The sequence below is a fragment of the Eurosta solidaginis genome, chromosome 2 (assembly GCF_040869045.1).
Source record: "Eurosta solidaginis isolate ZX-2024a chromosome 2, ASM4086904v1, whole genome shotgun sequence".
Lineage (NCBI taxonomy): Eukaryota > Metazoa > Arthropoda > Insecta > Diptera > Tephritidae > Eurosta > Eurosta solidaginis.
The window spans coordinates 271,990,586-272,012,357 of record NC_090320.1 but is presented as its reverse complement, the minus strand read 5'-3'; the positions used below and the strand labels follow the sequence as shown (position 1 = coordinate 272,012,357).

Here is a 21,772-nt window from a genome sequence, read left to right as displayed (position 1 = left end):
ATAGCATTGACTATACCATTTATGTATATAAGAAATGTATAGGTTCCAATACTGTGCCTTGAGGTAACCCTATGGGTACCTCTAATTCATCAGACGTCACAGCATTAATACTGTGCCTTGAGGTAACCCTATGGCTACCTCTAATTCATCAGACGTCACAGCATTTATAACTGCTTCAAATAGTTGCGGGACCATTTTAGTTCAGTATCACTTATGCCAATCCGCTGCATTTTTTTTATTAATATCTCTCCTTTACCGTTTCAAAAGCTCTTTTGAGGTCGAGGAAAACTGAAACCACTACTTTTTTGTTGTTTAGCTCTTCTTTCCAATCAGATATCACCACTTCAGCGCTGTCTCACAGGAATGTTTTTTTTCCTAAATCCTGTCTGTTGGTAGTATATTATTATAGTATATTATTTACTTCAAGAGGATTCACCAATTGATTCTTAACAACGATTTCGAGAATTTTAGCTTCACTTGGTAGGGTATTTATGCGGTACATTCAATTATTGAACACAAAAACAAAAATGTTTAAACAGCAATATATCGGCACTCGTAATGTTTGGGAATGTACCTAGCCTTTTGTAGCAGAGCTCACAGAGTATATTAAGTTTGATTGGATAACGGTTGGTTGTACATATATAAAGGAATCGAGATAGATATAGACTTCCATATATCAAAATAATCAGGATCGAAAAAAAAATTTGATTGAGCCATGTCCGTCCGTCCGTCCGTTAACACGATAAATTGAGTAAATTTTGAGGTATCTTGATGAAATTTGGTATGTAGGTTCCTGAGCACTCATCTCAGATCGCTATTTAAAATGAACGATATCGGACTATAACCACGCCCATTTTTTCGATATCGAAAATTTCGAAAAACCGAAAAAGTGCGCTAATTCATTACAGAAGACAGCTAAAGCGACGAAACTTGGTAGATTAGTTGAAGTTATGACGCAGAATAGAAAATTAGTAAAATTTTGGACAATGGGCGTGGCACCGCCCACTTTTAAAAGAAGGTAATTTAAAACTTTTGCAAGCTGTAATTTGGCAGTCGTTGAAGATATCATGATGAAATTTGGCAGGAACGTTACTCCTATTACTATATGTACGCTTAATAAAAATTAGCAAAATCGGAGAAGGACCACGCACACTTTTAAAAAAAATTTTTTTTTAAAGTAAAATTTTAACAAAAAATTTAATATCTTTACAGTATATAAGTAAATTATGTCAACATTCAACTCCCGTAACGATATGGTGCAACAAAATACAAAAATAAAAGAAAATTTCAAAATGGGCGTGGCTCCGCCCTTTTTCATTTTATTTGTCTAGGATACTTTTAACGCCATAAGTCGAACAAAAATTAACCAATCCTTTTGAAATTTGGTAGGGGCATAGATTTTATGACGTTAACTGTTTTCTGTGAAATCGGTTGATGCCACGCCCAGTTTTTATACACAGTCCTTCCGCATAGCCGTTAACACGATAACTTGAGCAAAAATCGACATATCTTCAATGAACTCAGTTCACGTGCTTACTTGAACTCACTTTATCTTGGTATAAAAAATGAACGAAATCCGACTATGACCACGCCCACTTTTTCGATATCGAAAATTACGAAAAATTTAAAAAATGCCATAATTCTATACCAAATACGAAAAAAGGGATGAAACATGGTAAGGTAATTGGATTGTTTTATTGACGCGAAATATAACTTTAGAAAAAACTTTATAAAATGGTTGACACCTACCATATTAAGTAGAAGAAAATGAAAAAGTTCTGCAGGGCGAAATAAAAAACCCTTAAAATCTTGGCAGGTATTACATATATATGTAAATATATTAGCGGTATCCAACAGATGATGTTTTGGGTCACCCTGGTCCACATTTTGGTCGATATCTGGAAAACGCCTTCACACCACTCCCTTTTAAAACTCTCATTAATACCTTTAATTTGATATCCATATCGTACAAACAAATTCTAGGCTCACCCCTGGTCCACATTTATGGCGATATCTCGAAAAGGCGTCCACATATAGAACTAAGGCCCACGCCCTCTTAAAATATTCATTAACACCTTTCATTTGATACTCATATCGTACACACAAATTCTAGAGTCACTCCTGGTCCATCTTTATGGCGATATCTCGAAAAGGCGTCCACCTATAGAACTAAGCCCCGCGCCCTTTCAAAATACTCATTAACACCTTTCATTTGATACCCATATCGTACAAAAATATTTTAAGTCACCCCTGGTCCACCTTTATGGCGATATCTCGAAAAAACGAACACCTATAGAACGAAGGCCCACTCCCTTTTAAAAATACTCATTAACACCTTTCATTTGATACCCATATCGTACAAACAAAGTCTAGTCACCCCTGGTCCACCTTTATTGCGATACCTCGAAAAGGCGTCCACCTATAGAACTAAGGCCCACTCCCTTTTAAAATACTCATTAACTCCTTTCGTTTGATACCCATATTGCACAAACGAATTCTAGAGTCACCCCTGGCCCACCTTTATGGCGATATCTCGAAACGGCGTCCACCTATGGAACTAAGGATTACTCCCTTTTAAAATACTCATTAACACCTTTCTTTTGATACCCATATTGTACAAACAAATTCTAGGGTCGCCCCTGCTCCACCTTTATGGCGATATCTCGAAACGGCGTCCACCTATGGAACTAAGGATTACTCCCTTTTAAAATACTCATTAACACCTTTCATTTGATACCCATATTGTACAAACAAATTCTAGGGTCACCCCTGGTCCACCTTTATGGCGATATCTCGAAAATGCGACCACCTATACAACAACCACCACTCCCTTTTAAAACCTTTAATTTGATACCCATATCGTACAAACACATTCTAGAGTCACCCCTGGTCCACCTTTATGGCGATATTTCGAAACGTCATCCACCTATAGAACTAAGGCCCACTCCCTTTTAAAATAATCATTAAGACCATTCGTTTGATGCCCATATTGTACAAACAAATTCTAGGGTCGCCCCTGGCCCACCTTTGTGGCGATATCTCGAAACGGCGTCCACCTATGGAACTAAGGATTACTCCGTTTTAAAATACTCATTAACACCTTTCATTTGATACCCATATCGTACAAACGCATTCTAGAGTCAACCCTGATCCACCTTTATGGCTATATCCCTAAATGGCGTCCACCTATAGAACTATGGCCCACTCCCTCATAAAATACTCTTTAATGCCTTTCATTTGATACACATGTCATACAAGCACATTCCAGGGTTTCCCTCGGTTCATTTTCCTACATGGTTATTTTCCCTTATGTTGTCACCATAGCTCTCAACTGAGTATGTAATGTTCGGTTACACCCGAACTTAACCTTCCTTACTTGTTATTCTATATTTATTAACTCAAATAAAACTTAAACTAAAACTAAAAAGAACAATGTCGTATCTTAAAAGGGAAAGTCCCAAATTATATTATGCGTTGAAATCCAAAGTATTACTAGACGTTGACTGTAGTTGCTAAAACTCAGCTGTTCTATGATGTTGCCACATATTGCTGCAAGGTTCGATTTGGGTAGTCACTAATATATATGAATTTAGGGCTCTTTGACTATTCTTTACCCACTCAGCATTCAGATGATAAAATTTTGAAGTTCCCTACATATTAATACAATTTGATTACTCATTCTGACTAAATATTGAGTTATCATACAATTAAACAAAAGAAATAATCAAACATGAATACTTTTGATGATCAAAAACTGAAAAGGATTTTTCGATCCCTTTTTGGAATCATATTTGAAGTTCATTCATGATTAAATTTTATTATTTCATAAAAACCAACAAAAACAATAATCAAATATGCTTACCTTTGATGATCAAAAACTGAATATAGTTTTTCAATCACATTTTGGAATCATATTTGAATCAAATGTGTTTACTTTAGGTGATAAGAAATTTATAATAATTTTTAATTCAGCTTTCTGAATCTTTTCTGACTATATTTGTTGACTGAATAATGAATTTTATACTTTTTAAAATTTTACTTTTCATTGAAAATCTTATTTTTTTAGGATACACACATTTTTTCAATCATGAAGTTCAGAAAAAAATGCATATCTATATAAAATTTTTATTATTAAGACATTCTTCAAGACAATGTAATGCAAATGCTGCTCGTGCCCGAAGATTTCCCCAACCATTTCTCCACCTTCGGCTTCCCAGAAAATACATAATAGTTGGACAATACAAAAGTTGTGAGCTATTTACCTGGATATGTCTTCAACATCCCGTACTGTATCGTATTTTAAGATATTCACCCCTATTCTGCATTTCGATTACGTTCCCGTTCTACGCTCCGCTTTAATCGAAGTTTGGTATTCTGCATTACGACGGAATCGTAAAGAGAAGAGGAAGACCAAATGATTTTTCGAAATCAGGTGTTGGTACGGAATGTGTGAACATTGGAACAAAATAAATTAAAGACAATTTGTAAAAAATGCTAAAAAAATGTTTATATTTTATTATCCACGCCATTTTGTACAAAAAAAGCAATAGAAAATATTCCGCAGTGTTATATTTTTTTGAGTGAAGTGCTTTCATAATTGTAAGTGTGTTTTTGTCGTTCTTTTGGCCAATTCCCTGCCGTGGCCACCAAGTTTTGTTAAAACGGATTCCTGCACGAATATAGTTGACATTTTCTGAATTTTAAGGATGCTAATTTCATTGCACTGGCCTAAAATACTTTATAAAGGTTTATTTATTCTTTCCGCAACGATTGTTTACGTTTTCGCTTCACCTTCCTCTACGCCGGCAGCTTGCTTTGGCTTATAACTGGACCCAACGAACAGACACAAATTATAGCTTTCTATTATAATGGAATCAATAGCCGCGGCATTATTTATGGAGTTGGAAAGCAACGCATACGAAAACTGCCAGGCGAGAATGGAAAGGCCCAGCGGGTCAGGGGGTTAGAATATACCCGCGGTAGGTATGCCTGTCGTAAGAGGCGACTAAAATACCGGATTGGCCTGAAGGTTTAATGTGGCCATATAAATCGTTCCCGAGATGGTCGGGCCAGCACCTTAATGATGCTGTGTTACCGGAGCGTACCGGATCTGTAAACGGCAAAGGACCATCACATCGATCACTCCCTAAACCTTCGGGGAGCAACCGTATCGCTACAACAACAACAACAACAACAACAACAACAATGGAAAGGCAAATATTGCGAAATTTGTGTAATCCATTTGAGATGAGTGACGAATTGTAAGAAATTGAACTTAAAAGTGGTAAAGTTTAATGACTTATTTTCTTATTTAGGTTCAAAAAAAACTTTCGACTTAACAAGGATGCTTTCAAGTATTGATAGATACTTTTGCGGGGCAAATACGTCCAAGGACTTCGACATCGACATGTTGTTTTTGACCTGGAAACATATAAAAAAAAACAATCATCATCAAGCCTTCTACGTTTCTTAACAAGATTTACTTACATTTTTGTTAAAATTCTGTTACAAATTAATAAAAAAATAAAAAGAAAATATTTTTCCGCCAACTAATTTTCAACTTAGAAAAACGGAACTACGATCGAAATGCAGAATACAAAAAATCGAACGATTCGAAGTTGGATCGAAAGAGATTGGAACACAGAATACCAAAATTGCCAAATCGAAAAAATTCCAATCCAAGTCGAAATGCAGAATAGGGCTGATTGACGATCATAGCTGATGTTGGATGTTGTAGTCGCAGGTGCATATCGGTCAAGTTTGTTTGCGAGTGACCTGTGGTTCAAATAGCTCACTTCCGCATGCTTTCTTCCCATGATGAAATAAGATTATTATGTAGTATCTTATTTTGAATTAGATATGAAGAATAAATGCATCATAATCGCATTCAAGAATAATTCAAAAATCTCAAACAAATCGATTGAAATATGTTCACGAATATGATCAGAAAATGACTGTGAAAGGCATTCAAATATTATTCTAAAACAATTAAAGCTCAATTTTACAATGATATCAAATAAGAATAAAAAGCGTTTCGAAATATGAAACATAAATGATTATTCAAGAATAATCACATTTAAGGTACATTTTTCTCCCGACGATACATTAATTTTCGAACAGAAAATGCTTTTAAATTTGAACGTTTTTAATCATTTTGGGGTATGATATTTAAATATTTTTTGATTAAAATTTTCAAAAAATGCTGGCTGTGATATTTCTTCTCTATATGTGTTGTTGTCCCCCAAAACGACCGGAGCAATTTTGATGAAATTTTGAGTATTTTCGAGGGAGTTTGAGGATGCTTAAGAATCAAAATTTTGGCCCGGGATATGGACCAAGGCCGACCTTTCCTTATCTTATTTATTTTGTGATTTGATTAAAATTCGGTATATATTATAAGGGATTATAGGAAATTGAAGAAAAATCATTTTTTTTGCTTGAAAAGATTTCAATTTGGGAAATTTACAAAGGAAATTACCAGACCTGTTTGGCTTTGTGAATTTAACATTATTTTATGCTAAATTGGTTTTTTTATCAAGCCTGATTAAACAAAACAGAATTCAAAAGAGCACTATTAACTTCATAAGTACTTCCCCCAACTATCTACGATTATTCCCGTTTAACAAAAAAAAAACCAATTGCTTTTGATTAACGTGGCCCTGTTGATGACGATCTTGTTATTTTTTCTTGTTCTTCTGAGGTTCATTCACGTACATTTTTCGCTGCTTAGAAACTTGACCAAAGAATAAGGCACAGCTTTGAAGTCTTCAATCCAAAGTCGAAATCTTTCCGCCTCAAATTGTAATTAATAAGAAAAACCCCAAAAATCTAATTTTTAAATATTCAAAGGAAGATATCAGGCTGCTCCAAAACATTTTGATAAATGTGTACGCTTGGTGTATTATGAAAAAAATTGTATTAAAATTATATTTACACAACTTCAACTTTATGTAACAATTTATGTATATACATAAATATGGACGTCATTCTCAATGTACATAATCCACATGTTTCTTAATGCAGCCAGTTCATCATTAATTTTGCTGCATCATAAAGCAGCGAACACAATAATAAGAACCCATCCATGCTTACATATATAAATTTGTATAAAAACACACAACCATCTGAGTTGCACATCAAAATCACGCTTCACATACTTAAATTTTTTGTCTTCAAAAATTTATTTGTATGTACGACATGTACATATGTATGTATGTATATCAACATTCAGGTTGATATTTTAGAAATCTTTTATTTTGATTCTAAGTATAAACATTTATTTTTGTTTAGTTTTGAGTTTAGATATTTTAATACTAATTAGAATTTTCTTTTTTTGAAGTTATTCAAAAATTTTACGTTAACATGAAAACTCAATTAAAAATTATTTTAAAAATTGAAGTAAAGAGTACAAAGTAGTTAACACTATAGTATGTACTTGGACAATTTTTTTTCCGAAAAGAACTCCAGGATATGAAAACTGTTTAGAAATTTCGCAACTTGGAGTAATGGGCTTGGTATATATCGATGATTAATTACGGCCACCGACCGTTTGGTCCAGGATGATGTACCGTCATTGAACTGTCATGAAGAAAATATTTAAGGTGATGGGGTTCGACCAAATCGGTAAGAGTGAGTGAATAAATGGTCCATATAATCCAAAATAATGGCTTCAAGTTGCGCCATCTCCCATCATTTCAATGTATTAGAAATTCCTATTGATCAATGATGTTTTTGCCTGGTACCGTTGAATGTATTCGGCAAAAATACAGCCAAATGCATACAGAAGTAGTACAAAGGGAGTAATAGAGTATGCATGCTCCCGGAGAATCTAAATATAAATTTTTTTCTCGTCACACTATGCTGCTACAATCACAAAAATGTTATAGGTTGTCTTGTTTTTATTTCGAATTCAAAACACATTGCGAGCACCCAGCCAGCATTTTTTGAAATTTTTTATCATAAAATATTCAAATATCATACCCCAGGATGATTAAAAACGTTCAAATTTAAAAGTATTTTCTATTCGAAAATTAATGTATCGTTGGGAGAAAAATGTACCATAAATGTGATTATTCTTGAATAATCATTTTTGATTCATGTTTCGAAACGCTTTTTATTCATATTTGATATCATTGCAAAATTGAACTTTAATTGTTTTGGATTAATATTTGACTGCTTTTCACAATCATTTTCTGATCATATTCGTGAACATATTTCAATCGTTACGGTTGAGATTTTTGAATAATTTTTGAATGCGATTATGATGCATTTATTCTTAATATCTTATTCAAAATAAGATATTACATAATAATCTTATTTTATCAGGGGAAGGAAGCATGCGGACGTCAGCTATTTGAACCACAGGTCACTCGCAAACAAACTTGACCGATATACACCTGCGACTACAACATCCAACATAAGTTATGATCGTCAATATCTTAAAAACGATAAGGTACGTGATGATGAAGCCGTATTCAGGTATGTGAAGAGAGTTTCACTTACCTGGGGTTCAATTAGCTCACAACCTTTGTATTGTCCAACCATTATGTATTTTCTGGGCAGCCGAAGGTGGAGAAATGATTGGGGACATCTTCGGTTACCAACGCCGTTTACAATATCTTTTGTATAAATAAAAAAAAATAATTTATATATTTTTTCTAACTTCATGATTGGAAAAATGTATGCACGTGAAAAAAATAAGATTTTCAATGAAAAGTAAAATTTCAACAAGTATAAAATGTATTGTTCAGTCAACAAAGATAGTCGGAAAAGATTCAGGAAGCTGATTGAAAAATGATTATAAATTTTTGACCACCTAAAGTCAACACATTTGATTCAAATATGATTCCAAAATGTGATTGAAAAACAGTATTCAGTATTTGATCATCAAAAGTATTCATATTTGATTATTCTTTTTGTTTATTTTTATGAAATATTAAAATTTAATCATCAAAGGACTTCAAAAATGATCCCAAAAAGTGATCGAAAAATGATATTCAGTTTTTTATCATCAAAAGTATTCATATGTGATTTTTTCTTTTGTTCAATCGTATGATAACTCATTATTTAGTCAAAAAGAGTAATCAAATTGTACTGATATGTAGGGAAATTTTCTATCAGCATTATTATTACATATATGCCTAAATTATATACGGGCAGACAAAATTCAGAAAAGTGTAATTTTACAAACATAGGATATTAATGCAACATGCATATTTCATGCATGCATTAAACTTTTTTTCCACTCGGGTAGCATTGAATTGTTTATACTTTTTCATACTTTTGTTATAAATAAATGTATACCGGCGCGATAACCTCCGAAGAGATTTAATTTTTCCCACAAACTGGTGGGACGGGACTTGCATGTTTTATGCCGACCCCGAACGGCATCTGCAAGGCAGATGAAGTTTCAATGAGAAGGTTTTCATGGCAGAAATACACTCGGAGTGTTTGAAAATCACTGCAGAGGGGCGATCTCACTTAAAAAACTTGTTTCTAATTAAAAAAAAAAAAATTTCTAAATTTCGATGTTGCTTTAACCCGGAGTGGAACCCACGATCTTCGGTGTCATAGGCGGAGCACGCTACCACCACACCATGGCGGCCGATGAATATTACGTACTTTTTCATTTAGTATACATACACACATCCTGTATGCATACAATTTATTTCAACTGGGTACGAATAAATTTTTGAAGACAATAAAGAAAAATCAGAGTCCTAATTATATGCGGGCAAAATTCAGAAAAGTGTACTTTTACACACATACGATCATTGATACAATTTACACATAAAATTGATGTAGCATTCAACTTTGTCAGATGTTACCTATTCGGATTAAACCTTAATATGTAGTATTAAGATCGCATTTCTTAAACAGCAATTTCTTCTATTACCTTTTTATGTATAAACAGCACAAAGTTACGTATATAATAAGCTTGTTTTCTTTAGGGTAATTTCGAATTAACGATTTAAAATGTTGTCAATGCTATTCGTACATTCTAGTACTTATTCGAAGTAGTCTAAATAAAAGCAAATAAAACAAGTAAGGAAGGCTCAACTGCCAAATTACAGCTTGCAAAACTTTTAAATTACCTTCTTTCAAAAGTTGGCGGTACCGCGCCATTGTCCAAAATTTTATTAATTTTCTATTCTGTGTCATAAGGTAAACCCACCTTCCAAGTTTCATCGCTTTATACGTCTTTGGTAAGGAATTATCGCACTTTGGTTTTCGAAATTTTCGATATCGAAAAATTGGGCGTGATTATAATCCGATTTCGTTCATTTTAAATAGCGATCTGAGATGAGTGCACAGGAAATTACATACCAAATTTCATTAAGATACCTCAAAATTTATTCACAGATCATTTTGATATCTGTGGCAATTTGAAAAAAACAACCTGAATCAGGATAAAAGTGATATTCTGGCTTCATAACAGAAATCCGTTACAGATCTCCCTGTGTTACTTATAGCCCTAGCGCCAATGGCTGCTACAAAATATAGGAAGTTACAATGGTGAATTGCGGCTAGCTTTTCAGATATAAGTCTATGTATCGCCATTATCCTAACTCGAAATATGTTGTTTTTTTTTTTCAAATTGCCACAGATATACAGAAGTCTATATTTATCTCGATTAGTTTATACCGCTACGGGGTACCGTTATGCAAACAAAATTAATATACTCTGTGAGCTCTGCTCAGCTGAGTATAAAAATATTTTATATGCGTATTTCAGATAACGTAAATATAGATATGTATCTTATCTAAAATTTTCGTTCAATATATTGGCCTTAAAATGTAATAATAAATTTATTTACTTATACACTTATTATACGTGTTAGGCTTTCTTTTCAATAGGTAAAATTTATCCAGACTTGGCCATATCATGAAAACGTCTTGTGATACGTCAAATGCTTTTGCCGACTACAAAGGATAATTAAATTGACCTTAAGTGAAAAAGATGATTGCCCATTGGCATTGCAAATTTGATATAAAAATTTTCATTTTGACCCAAAAGAAAACCAAGCATTAGTTTTGAAGACAGGTTTCCTTTCAATTTTTTTAACATTAAATCTGACCTAGATGACTTAACCTGCTTTATTATTATAAGCGTTATTCATTTTGGTTGTACCATAAAGGATCTTAGATGTTATTTTAATAAAACTTTTCCCCGGAGCAATATGGCCTTAGTTGCCCAGCCCCAAAATATACTTAATAAATTTATTTATAAAGAATAAATAAATAAATAAACATCAGTTTGTCAGGGTAAAACTCTAGTTAACTTAAACTCACACTGAAAACCTGAACCTAAGTGTTTATATGAACAAATGTAGATATAAACTTACACGTCAAAGAATCAAATAATAGTCCTCCACGGCAACGCTGTAAATAGTAGAAATATAAATATTGAATTTACCAAATTGCTATCCTTATCTGTTGCAGTCATAGCAACAGCTTCTTCCATATTATCTATTCGATTAAAATCAAAATTTGTATGTTTATTAGCGCGAACTTCATTTAATGTATCCTCATTAGCTTCCGATCGTGTTAAACTGCTAACATCAATCTCAATATCATTTAACATATCATCTGCCGTAGTCACCCCCATACACCCTTTCTCCACAAAGGTAAGATTACTTGTTTCTAGATTATTGCGCTCAAATATATCGCATATATTTTCATAAATTGTTGCCGTAACACCTGCTTCCTTGACTCGTTCTCCTCCTCTTCCTGTATCACAAATGGCTGCAGTTGAGGAAAAGCTTGAAGAATCTTGATCACTGTTGAAATTAAATTGAATTTATCAATAATAAAATATGATAGGTAGTCAATTTAATCTCACATTGAAATATTGCTCAAATCACATAAACCAACGCCACTGCTAGAAATACCCCCGCAACCATTTCCAATATATTCACGTAAGCGTTGTTCAGATGCCTCGGCTAATTGTTGTAAATTATATGCATCTAATAACCGATAAAGACATGACTGACACAAAAGAGTTGGCAAATTTTCATCGTACTAAAGAAAATTTAGTTAATATTAACAAAATTACGAGTTTGATAATGAGTCTGGTTTACTAACCTTAAATATGTTTAACTTTTCAATGATTTCTATTGGCCGCATTGGAAATGTTGGAGTGTAAAGGTAAATCGACATTAACAATTCACTTTTTAAACAAATGCGACAACAGTTCGTCGTTTGCAAGTTCATTGCCTAATCTTTTCACATTTCCACCAGACTTCTTGGCCGACTCGCAAAAATTGCCACAAAGGAATCAAGGAAGCGCCAAATATATCGATACAAAATGTGGCTACCAGCTCTTTTCGAAACAGTAAAGCTGCCGGGCAACGCACAAATTTGCTTGATAGTTACCATAGCAACGGGTAGTTGTGTGCTATCGGGCCATGTCGTGTTCACACGTATTTGTTGTCGGCTTCGCGTTGATAAAAATTAAAATTTTTAGATTTTTTTACTTGACAGCTGGTCTATTTGCTAATAGTGCAGTTTAGGGGCCCCACCCTAAAGTTGGGCCAAGATTTTCGAGTGAGGTATGAGGTACGCCTAGATTAAGAATCCGAAAGCGGAAGTTAACTTGTTTCACCTGTTCAAAAGTTATCACCGAAAAACAGGTTTGTGTGATACATATTGTTCCCGCATGTTTGCAATCTTTTAAGCGCACACATCACTTTACTTTTTATACTTGGTATATTAACATAATCTAACTTGCAGGAATTAACGAAAAAATAATGTTAAATTTCACTATTCTACTTATAAAATATCAACACAAATATTAGCCGTGTTTTTTAACACGCGCGTATACGTTTCGTTTGCGCGTGTTAAAAAACGCCTATCTTCGCTTAGATAATGCTTAGGAGACCCATCTAGCGGCTGTGGTAAAACAACTAGCTACAGCAACAGGGTGTACCGAAAAGCGGAGACGCAACGCTCTGATGGCCATAGGGTATAACATATAGCTGAATCAGTTGCGATGAATTGTGGACACACATATAATACATAGAATTAGTGTACAGGGTGAAACAAAGACACATATTTCAGTTACATCTGAGTATAATGCGTATTGAAATTTAGTAGGACAAAATTTATGCGCAGCAATTTCAGAGGTGCATTTATAGTTTGTCTCTTAGCAGTCAATATAAAGTTTAAGCGTAAACGGATATACGCGTGTTAAAAAACACGGCTATTGCAGAAAATTTCTGTCAAAATGAAAATATATGAAGGTGAACAGTGTTGCCAGCTCAGCAGGTAATAAAACAAGGTTTTGTTTGATATATAAAACATCTATATTTAGAAGAAATTTCTATAATAAAATTATGTTTTTATGGGAAAATGATTGCTAACTTGTCATAAATCGAATAATAAGTCGAAAAAATGTGTTATTGACAAAATACTTTAATTTTATTTTTTTCAAAAAAGGCTTAATTAAACATGCACAGTAATTCTGCGTAGAACACCCTTAGTCGATCCAACGCCGGCTGCGCCATGCACAGTGATTCTGCGTAGAACACCTTTCTGCATAGGCGGCTTTCGGCCGCACTTATAAAAAATAACCCTGGGCTACGCCATGCCAAGTCCGGGTGTGTGGTATAACCGTAGCTACCGCCAGGGTGATATCCTTCTGAGTAGTACACCCTTTTGCGCAGAAGGTTGTACTATGTAGAAGGACATCACCGTGGCGGTAGCCGCGGTTATACCACACCCGGACTTGGCATGGCGTAGCCCAGGGTTATTTTTTATAAGCGCGGCCGAAGGCCGCCTACGCGGAAGGTGTTTCAACTTTTCAAAATGAGTAGTAAAAATATATATTTTCCTTTTTCTTTATTAACTGAAAGGTGGTAAGGTAATATTTATATTTGTTTTTTTTTTGTTTATGTGGCAGCACAGCTTTGTAATGTCATCAATAAAAAAAAAAATATATATATATATATAAATGTGCATGTTGCTACAAAAGCGCGATTGATTTAATAAAAACATTTATAATTAGTAAAAACAATGCAAAAATGAAATGTGAAATATACAAAAATGCAATTTAAGTTTATCGTTGCCAATTTATATAGATATGTATGTGGATTAAGGTTTTGAAAGATATGTAAATTGTAATTTAAAGTGCTATAGAAATTTGCTAAATTTGCAAACTTTAACAACAAATAACTTTTAAATTATAAGTTTGGGCACTTTAAAATATATACATTTGTGATCGGGACAACTCCGTCTTTCATTTGATACCAAGTTTTACCCCGAACTCGGATGGTGCTATTCTAAAATTTTCCCCTTGAGAGAAGCAACTTGTTCAGTTAATTTCTATTATTGCTCATCTGGCAGCACTCTTCACCATCAGGTGTTTTTCTTCAACAACGAATCAAGTGATTAGAGTGTATCTTCTGTATTTTTATTACCTAATTGCATATTAATTAAAGAAATTAGACAAAATTTTTTAACTAATTCGTGAATATCAAATTGTATTAATCTATCGAAAAACAAAACAGGATGTGATTTGTGCGCTTAAAAGATTGTAAATGTGCGGAACAATATGTACAAGACGAACCAGTTTTTCGCGCATAACTTTTAAACGGGTAAAAAAAGTTAACTTCCGCTTTCGGATTCTTGATCTATACGTGAATACGCGTCTTTTGATACCTCACTAAAAAAAAGGCCCAATTTTAGTGGAGCCCCTAAACTGCATAATTACGGTCTATTTGATCGTGGCCGACGTGGTTGACAAGCATTATGCTTGAAACACAATGCCGAGCGAAGACGATATACGCCGCGTCGGGCGATGACATATTTCAAATTACGCCTAGACATTTCGTCTACCTAACTCAATGCCGGGCGAAATTGACGCTGTTTATTCAGAGTGGCCATTATTTAGAAATAAAGATGAAAACTGTTAAAACTTTTTTGATTCTCTGCTTTAGCACTTGACAGCTAAAACACGCCCAAAATGTTAAGAAATTAACAAAACAAAACAAAAATGTTAAGAAATTAAACTAAAAATTATATGTAAAGAAAAAAAAATTGTTTTTGGATATTATGTTTTCTTTTTTTATACTTAAAAAATTGAACAGCAACAACCCTTGGGATGTTTGTCGTTATCGTCCGGCGGCGACGATAGAAATAAATCTATCGTCGCAAAATGACGTCGCGTAAATATCGCTCTTAGCGCTTATTGTGTTCACCTTCATGTAATTATGGGAATTCTATTTTTGACTAGGCGATGTTCGTCGCGTTTATTTCGCGGCGTCAGGGCATTGTGTTTCAAGCTTTAATGTGTTAGTTTTGTGAGAATGTGCAATGAGGAACTTCGCGGAAGAAAAAGATTTTACGTTGCGGTTTAGGGAAACCTACGAATGCTTACCAGCATTGTGGAATATAAAGTGTGAAGCATATTCCAACCGTGATGAAAAAATAAGCAATATGATATTTTTTCATCCATAATCACTAGTCAAACTAAATACTCGTGTTCCAATGGTACATGAACCAGATACGGATAAAGATTTAACATGATATTTGTCTGGTTCAATTTCTGATCAGTATAGTCGTTCTGCTTGCTTTGTTTCTTGTAGTAGGTTTTTTTGACAGCTTGCCACTTTTGAGTAAATATTTCTACATATGTGTATACATAAAATATTTCGCCATATTTAAAAGCAAAAACACGGAAAGAGTAAAGGTGCATGCACATAATACGACGCGACATGTAGCGACACGTTCCGACAAAATATTCGCGGCATTTTTGGCTAGTTGGTCAACTGGGTCGTGTCGCGCCGTACAAAGACATGAATTAATATTACCACATACTTATTTATATACGTCCTATTCGATTTGCCTGAAATTTGGTATATAAATTTGCCTATATTAGTATTTATGATGCTTTTTTTCCGGGAAGTAGACCAGAGACGGACTGGGACTGAGACTCGGAGTGGGACTGAGACTCGGAATGGGACAGGAACAAAATACATCCTCTGGGGCTGGCAATAAGATATGAAGAAGAATGAGAAAAACTTGAGAGAGGAGAAAAGAGAGGAGGAAACTGAGAAAGAGATAGAATGAGACGCAGATGGAGATAGATGATGCGAAAAATACGGAGGGGGGAGCTAATACAAAGATTAGGGAAAAGTGTAGAGGGCCGAGGGCAGAATTAGATGGAAAAAGCTTATTAAAATGTATGCAGATAGACCAAATTTAGGGCAGAACAACGTCTGCCGGGTCTGCTAGTTTGTTTATAAAAATAAAAAGTGAATATAGGTCACTGCGACTGCCGCCATATATAGGCTTGTTTACCATAACGAAATTGTGGAAGCCAGCTCAATATACTTAAGGAACAATTTTTTTCTTTTTTTACTTAACGGATTCGTTCTCGCGGTAAATGAAGACAATGAAGTACTTGCTGTCACCCAAGAAAGAATCGGCCCATCTTCACCTTGACAGCCACGTCACTGTTGACGGGTATAATTTCGACACTGTAAAGGATTTCGTCTATTTTGAAACCAGCATTAACAGAAAAAACAATGTCAGATTAGAAATCAATGGGAAAATGCCTTAGGCAAACAAGTGCTTCTTTGAACTGAGTAGGCAACTGAAAAGTAAAGTCTCATCCCGACGAACAAAAATCACTCTGTACAAGTCACTCATCATGCCTGTCGTGCTCTATGGCTCGGGAATCATTGCACCTTGACAGCCACGTCACTGTTGACGGGTATAATTTGACACTGTAAAGGATTTCGCCTATATTGAAACCAGCTTTAACAGAAAAAACAATGTCAGATTAGAAATCAATGGGAAAATGCCTTAGGCAAACAAGTGCTTCTTTGAACTGAGTAGGCAACTGAAAAGTAAAGTCCCATCCCGACGAACAAAAATCACTCTCTACAAGTCACTCATCATGCCTGTCGTGCTCTATGGCTCGGGAATCATTGACGGTGTCGAGAGAAGATGGCTCTTGGAGTGTTGAGAGAAGTTTTCCGGAAGATTTATGGTCGGGCACGTGATGCCGACGGCTAGTATCGAAGGATAATCCAGCGGGTTAGGGGGTTAGAATATACCCGCGGTACGTATGCCTTTCGTATGAGGCGGCTAAAATACCAAATAGGTTCAAGGGGTTGTGTAGCGCCACCCTTTCAAGGGGTTGCCAGCGTAATATATAGCTTCTCCAAACCCAATTGTCAACCTCACCTATACGTTGCCAATCCTATTTCATTAAAAGACGAGGATCTGGCGACCCCGAACTCCTCATAGATCTAGGAGGTGGGAGGGCGGAATGGAAGGTCCCATACAGGTCATAACAAATCGTTCCCGAGGTGGTACCGGATCTGCATCCGGCAAAGGACCACCAACTCGATAACACTCCCCAAGGTCTTCGGGGAGTGTCGTTATCGCTACAACAACATCGAAAGAGGTATAGTGATGACCTGTACGAACTTTAACACTTTTTCAGGCAGAGCGAGTTTTGAGCTGCATAGGCAACTGTTACATAAAAACACATTTATACTGAATTAAAGAATTAATAAAGGATGCGATGGAAGCAGCATCATGCGATGTTTATTGCAGTCTGCATGAAAGAAATTGTTCTGGTGCAGATAGTGTGATTCATAGCTCTATTTGAATGTTTCGCTATAATGAGGTGAAATGTGTACATTGTTCTTCAATGTTGTGTTCATCTGCGCCGCCAAACATCAGACATATAAAACAACGCAGCCAGATCGACCATGTCGCGCCACGCGGAAAGCACATGCTTTAATTCTTTTTGATAAGCGCAGGATTCGAGAATCAATATCAAAACGGGTCACTATCTAGTCATAGCCAAAGTCAGTCCTTGCTATTGAGCTGCGAAACGTGCATCCTGAAACAGCAGTTAAGCAGAAATATAAAATAGTTAAAACATATATTAGAATTATTATTAAAAAACATCTTGCCACTATTTTCGACGGAAATATTAAACCTCAAACAATTTCGTTTAATATGAAATGTTTTATATAAAAAATTTTACGCATTTGAGTTATAGAAAAGTCAACTCAAAATAGATTTGGAGAAAAAAGTGATGTCTTTGCATACTTTTCCAGGAAAATTGATTTGAACGGTTTTTACTACAATTTTTCCACTGAATGAAAAAGTAGTTTCGCAAAGAGGCAAATTGAGTTTCAGAGTGAGAGTTCAAGATGGCGGATTAGAAAGAGAAGCTGCCAACGTCAGTCACCTTGTAATTGCACCATGGTGTGAAACTATTTAAACGGTAAGGGCTCCGGCGATTAACAACGAGATTGACTGAATTTTGTGTGTGTTAGTGCAGTCGGGCGGCTTCGTGATACACGTATTTGTTGCCGGCTACACGTTGATGAAAATCAAAAATTTTTGAGTTTTTCATTTGACGCTTGCTTATTTGATAGTCGCGGGGTGTGATTGACAAAACAGCAGTGTTGTATTTAGTTTGTATCAACATTCAAAATGAACAAATGCGCGGAAGAACAGCAATTCATATTAAAATTTATTGAAAATGATCAATGTATTACTTTTTGCGTACAATGTTTTCATCCACAACTTCTTTTTATCACTCTTTTTCCATTTCTTTTTATTTAATAAAACTGCTGTAGTTGCAAGTAAACAAAAAAATCATCATCCGATGACGACATATTCACGTCCGAACGCTACGGTTTCTCAATGCAAATGTTGATTGATGGCTTTTTATTTGATAGTCGCGAGGCAAGCGTCAAATACCCGACACGTACACATACAAAAATTAGTTAATCTCGTTGTTAATCGCCGGAGCCCTTTAATAGAATAAATTTCACTACCAGGGAAAAGAGAAGTGGCCTACCACCATCAACTAAACAGATGTTTTATATTAGTGCTGCCTGCTCTCACGAAGTGGACCTAGATCGTTCCAATGAGATTTGATCGTGAGCCAGAGCTCGATAACTCAATGGACCGCTCCTATACCAAAGTTTGAACAGGGACCACACTAATGATAACAAAACGGCCCTCACTCAGCATTGCAAAGAAACGGGATACTCCGGATTTCGATGAAGTTGAAATTCTACAACAAGAAAAACATTATACGAAACGCTATATTTTGGAGATTCTACATATAATCCGCACACCCAACGATAAACGAATGAATTTTAAGTCAGACACAGACCAATGCGCTCACGCACACATACAATCGATTATGAGAGTGTTATACAACAACATTTACCTGGTTGGGAATAAAATACATACTTATGCTATGGGTGTCGCTCACATCTTAACTTTTTATACTACATTATTGTTAGTAAAATTTGTTTATAATTACGGTTCCTTATTTGTTCACCTTTTTTATTTTCTTCTTTTGTCACTAAATCAAATAATAGCCATGTTTTTTAACACGCGTATATCCGTTTGCGCTTAAGACTGCTAAGAGACAAGTTTTTTGTCGCTTGTGAAATAGTAGAATATAAAATCAGTACTTCCAAATTTCAATAAGTAGTTTTTATCAACTTTTTTAGTCTGTTTTACCATCCCTAATTAAATAACAAAATGTCAGCATGAGAAATGTAAGTACTTTTGTGTAAATATTATAAAGAATTTTAAATAATGCATATTTACTCAATTTTTTCAGAAAAGAATCAAGGAAACGTTGGATGAGGGAGGAGACGCTTCTTTTGTTGCAGTGCTACAGTGCCCCAAAGGACGAGTTTAAGCATAGCAGGAAAAAGAAATATGCTTACGTGAACGTGTTGGAAAATATGTTTGGACGAGGCTTTTTGGTATGTTTCTTTTACAAAATTTTGTATTCAAAAGGTTGATTATGTTTTATATTGATTTTGTAGGATACCACTGTAACAATAAAGGCGTTGGAGGCGAAGATGCGCACAGTTTTGATAGCGTATAAAAGCGCCAAGGACAACAACAGGCAGACCGGTGCGTAATATTGCAAAGCTCCATTTATGGAAGAAATGAATGAGATTTTTGGTCGTGAGCCAATAATCTCAAATTCTCACAGCCTGAATTTAGGCTCAAGAATTCAAAGGCCATTATCTGAGCGCTGTTCGTTGGCTGCTGTTGGTAAATATTTCACTAATTGGTTATCTATTAGTTTCTCTTAAATACAATATTTGTTTATATTTATTGATAGAGTCATGTTTACTTAGTGATACCCTGTTGTTGTCCAGTGAAGACTCATCATCGAACACAGAGTCTCAGCGCAATATAGCTTGCACATCAAGGTGTTTGTCCACTTGTAATCACGATCCTTTAGGAGATATGCCAGCGTCCAGTGGAAACTCATTTGCCAACCCAGAGTCATTGTGCTATGTAGCCTCCAACCGAGTACCTTTGATTATTGGAACAAGCAATCGCCGAAAAAGAAAGAGGGCAAAGGAGAACTATTATGAAAAAAAATTTTAGAGTTAAAAAGAAAATTTTACGATATCAAAAATATGATTTCGGAGAAATTAAATGCTCCTTAAGCCAAGGAATTCACACTTTTGTGTACTCAGTGCATCTGTTGTATAAACTCGGGAGAGCGTGAGCATAATGTGTTGTGAAGTACCTGAAAAATGCTGAAATACATTGAATCAAATTCATTTGCTTAAATATATTAGTAAACAACTTGTACGTATGTTACACTTACACTTCAATATTTCTACAATAATCTTCAATTGTTGCTAAATCGTGATAAATAGCATTTTTCAGGTACTTCACAACACATTATGCTCACGCTCTCCCAAGTTTATACAACAGATGCACTGAGTACACAAAAGTGTGAATATCACGATCGAAAAAATAAGTGCTTCTTCTTAAAATTTCTGAAACTTCACATAAATTGTCTTAAGCAAAAATTCAAGTAGAAGGTCGGAAGTCTTAAGCTGAAGCAATTGCTCAATTTTTATTAAGATGCAAATGAATTTTAAAATTAAAAAAGTAAAAAAAAAACAATGAATTTAAAATGTGATAAGCAATGAATTTAAAAACTTAGTGATAGTCTATTTATTTCGAAATTCAGGTCTAAGGCTAAATTAAGTATTTAAAAAAAAATAATCGTTAGTATTTTAGAATTTTAAAATAAAAAAAAAAAACAACAATGAATTTAAAATGTGATGAGCAATGAATTTAAAAACTTAGTGATAGTGTATTCATTTCGCAGGGCTAAGAGTAAATTAAGTATTTAAAAAAAAAATAAAAATAATCGTTAGTATTTTAGGCAAGTAAGCGAATTTATAAACTGAATTATGTTATGAATGTGTGTAAATATGTATGTAAATTTAAAATGATTGAATTGAGGAATTTAATTTTGTGATAATTAGACAAATACATTTTGAATTTGATAATTTAATCTTGTTACAAAAAACAAGACTATATATAGACTACTGAATGGAATACCTCGGCTGCTAGTTCGAAAACTGTTTCAGAGTTTGTTTGGAAAATGCCATGCTTCTGAAATAGGGCGATTTCGAACTGGAAGCCGAGGTATTTCACTAAGCAGTCGATTTAGTAATAAATAAATGTATATACATGAAGTCAGCAAATTTAAATGAATTTTATGAATTAATTTTAATTTTTATCAATCGTGTAACACAGTACCTGTTTTAAGACAGCATACAAAACAGTTAATTAAATAAAGTATACAAGTTTAATTTTACTTCTGTTATAGTATTCAGCGTTGTGGGGCCATTGGGAAACCATTCTATTTTGCGATAGGTCATTTTCGGGCCTTAATACCAAGATCCATTAGCTAAAAGTGACTACATTAGGAATGGTATTTTCGAATCAAGAAGTTCAAT

General features: G+C 34.6%; 1 protein-coding gene and 1 long non-coding RNA gene across 2 annotated transcripts in view; one reads left to right on the top strand and one right to left on the bottom strand.

Moving 5' to 3' along the window:
- The window catches only part of LOC137240989 (zinc finger protein 430-like), a 94,261-nt gene extending 81,947 nt beyond the window's left edge, over positions 1–12,314 (bottom strand). Inside the window, exons 1-3 of the mRNA XM_067768091.1 lie at positions 12,084–12,314; positions 11,842–12,020; positions 11,416–11,779 (exon numbers count right to left, since the gene is read on the bottom strand). Coding sequence (XP_067624192.1) covers positions 11,416–11,779; positions 11,842–12,020; positions 12,084–12,212 — 672 coding nt within the window. The 5' untranslated portion in view covers positions 12,213–12,314. The remainder of the gene's footprint in view (positions 1–11,415; positions 11,780–11,841; positions 12,021–12,083) is intronic.
- Positions 12,315–18,690: 6,376 nt separating this feature from the next.
- On the top strand, positions 18,691–21,616 carry LOC137242787 (uncharacterized). Its single transcript, XR_010950364.1, has 4 exons — positions 18,691–19,543; positions 19,609–19,756; positions 19,820–20,054; positions 20,125–21,616. It is a non-coding gene; the product is annotated as an uncharacterized lncRNA (long non-coding RNA).
- Positions 21,617–21,772: the final 156 nt, after the last annotated feature.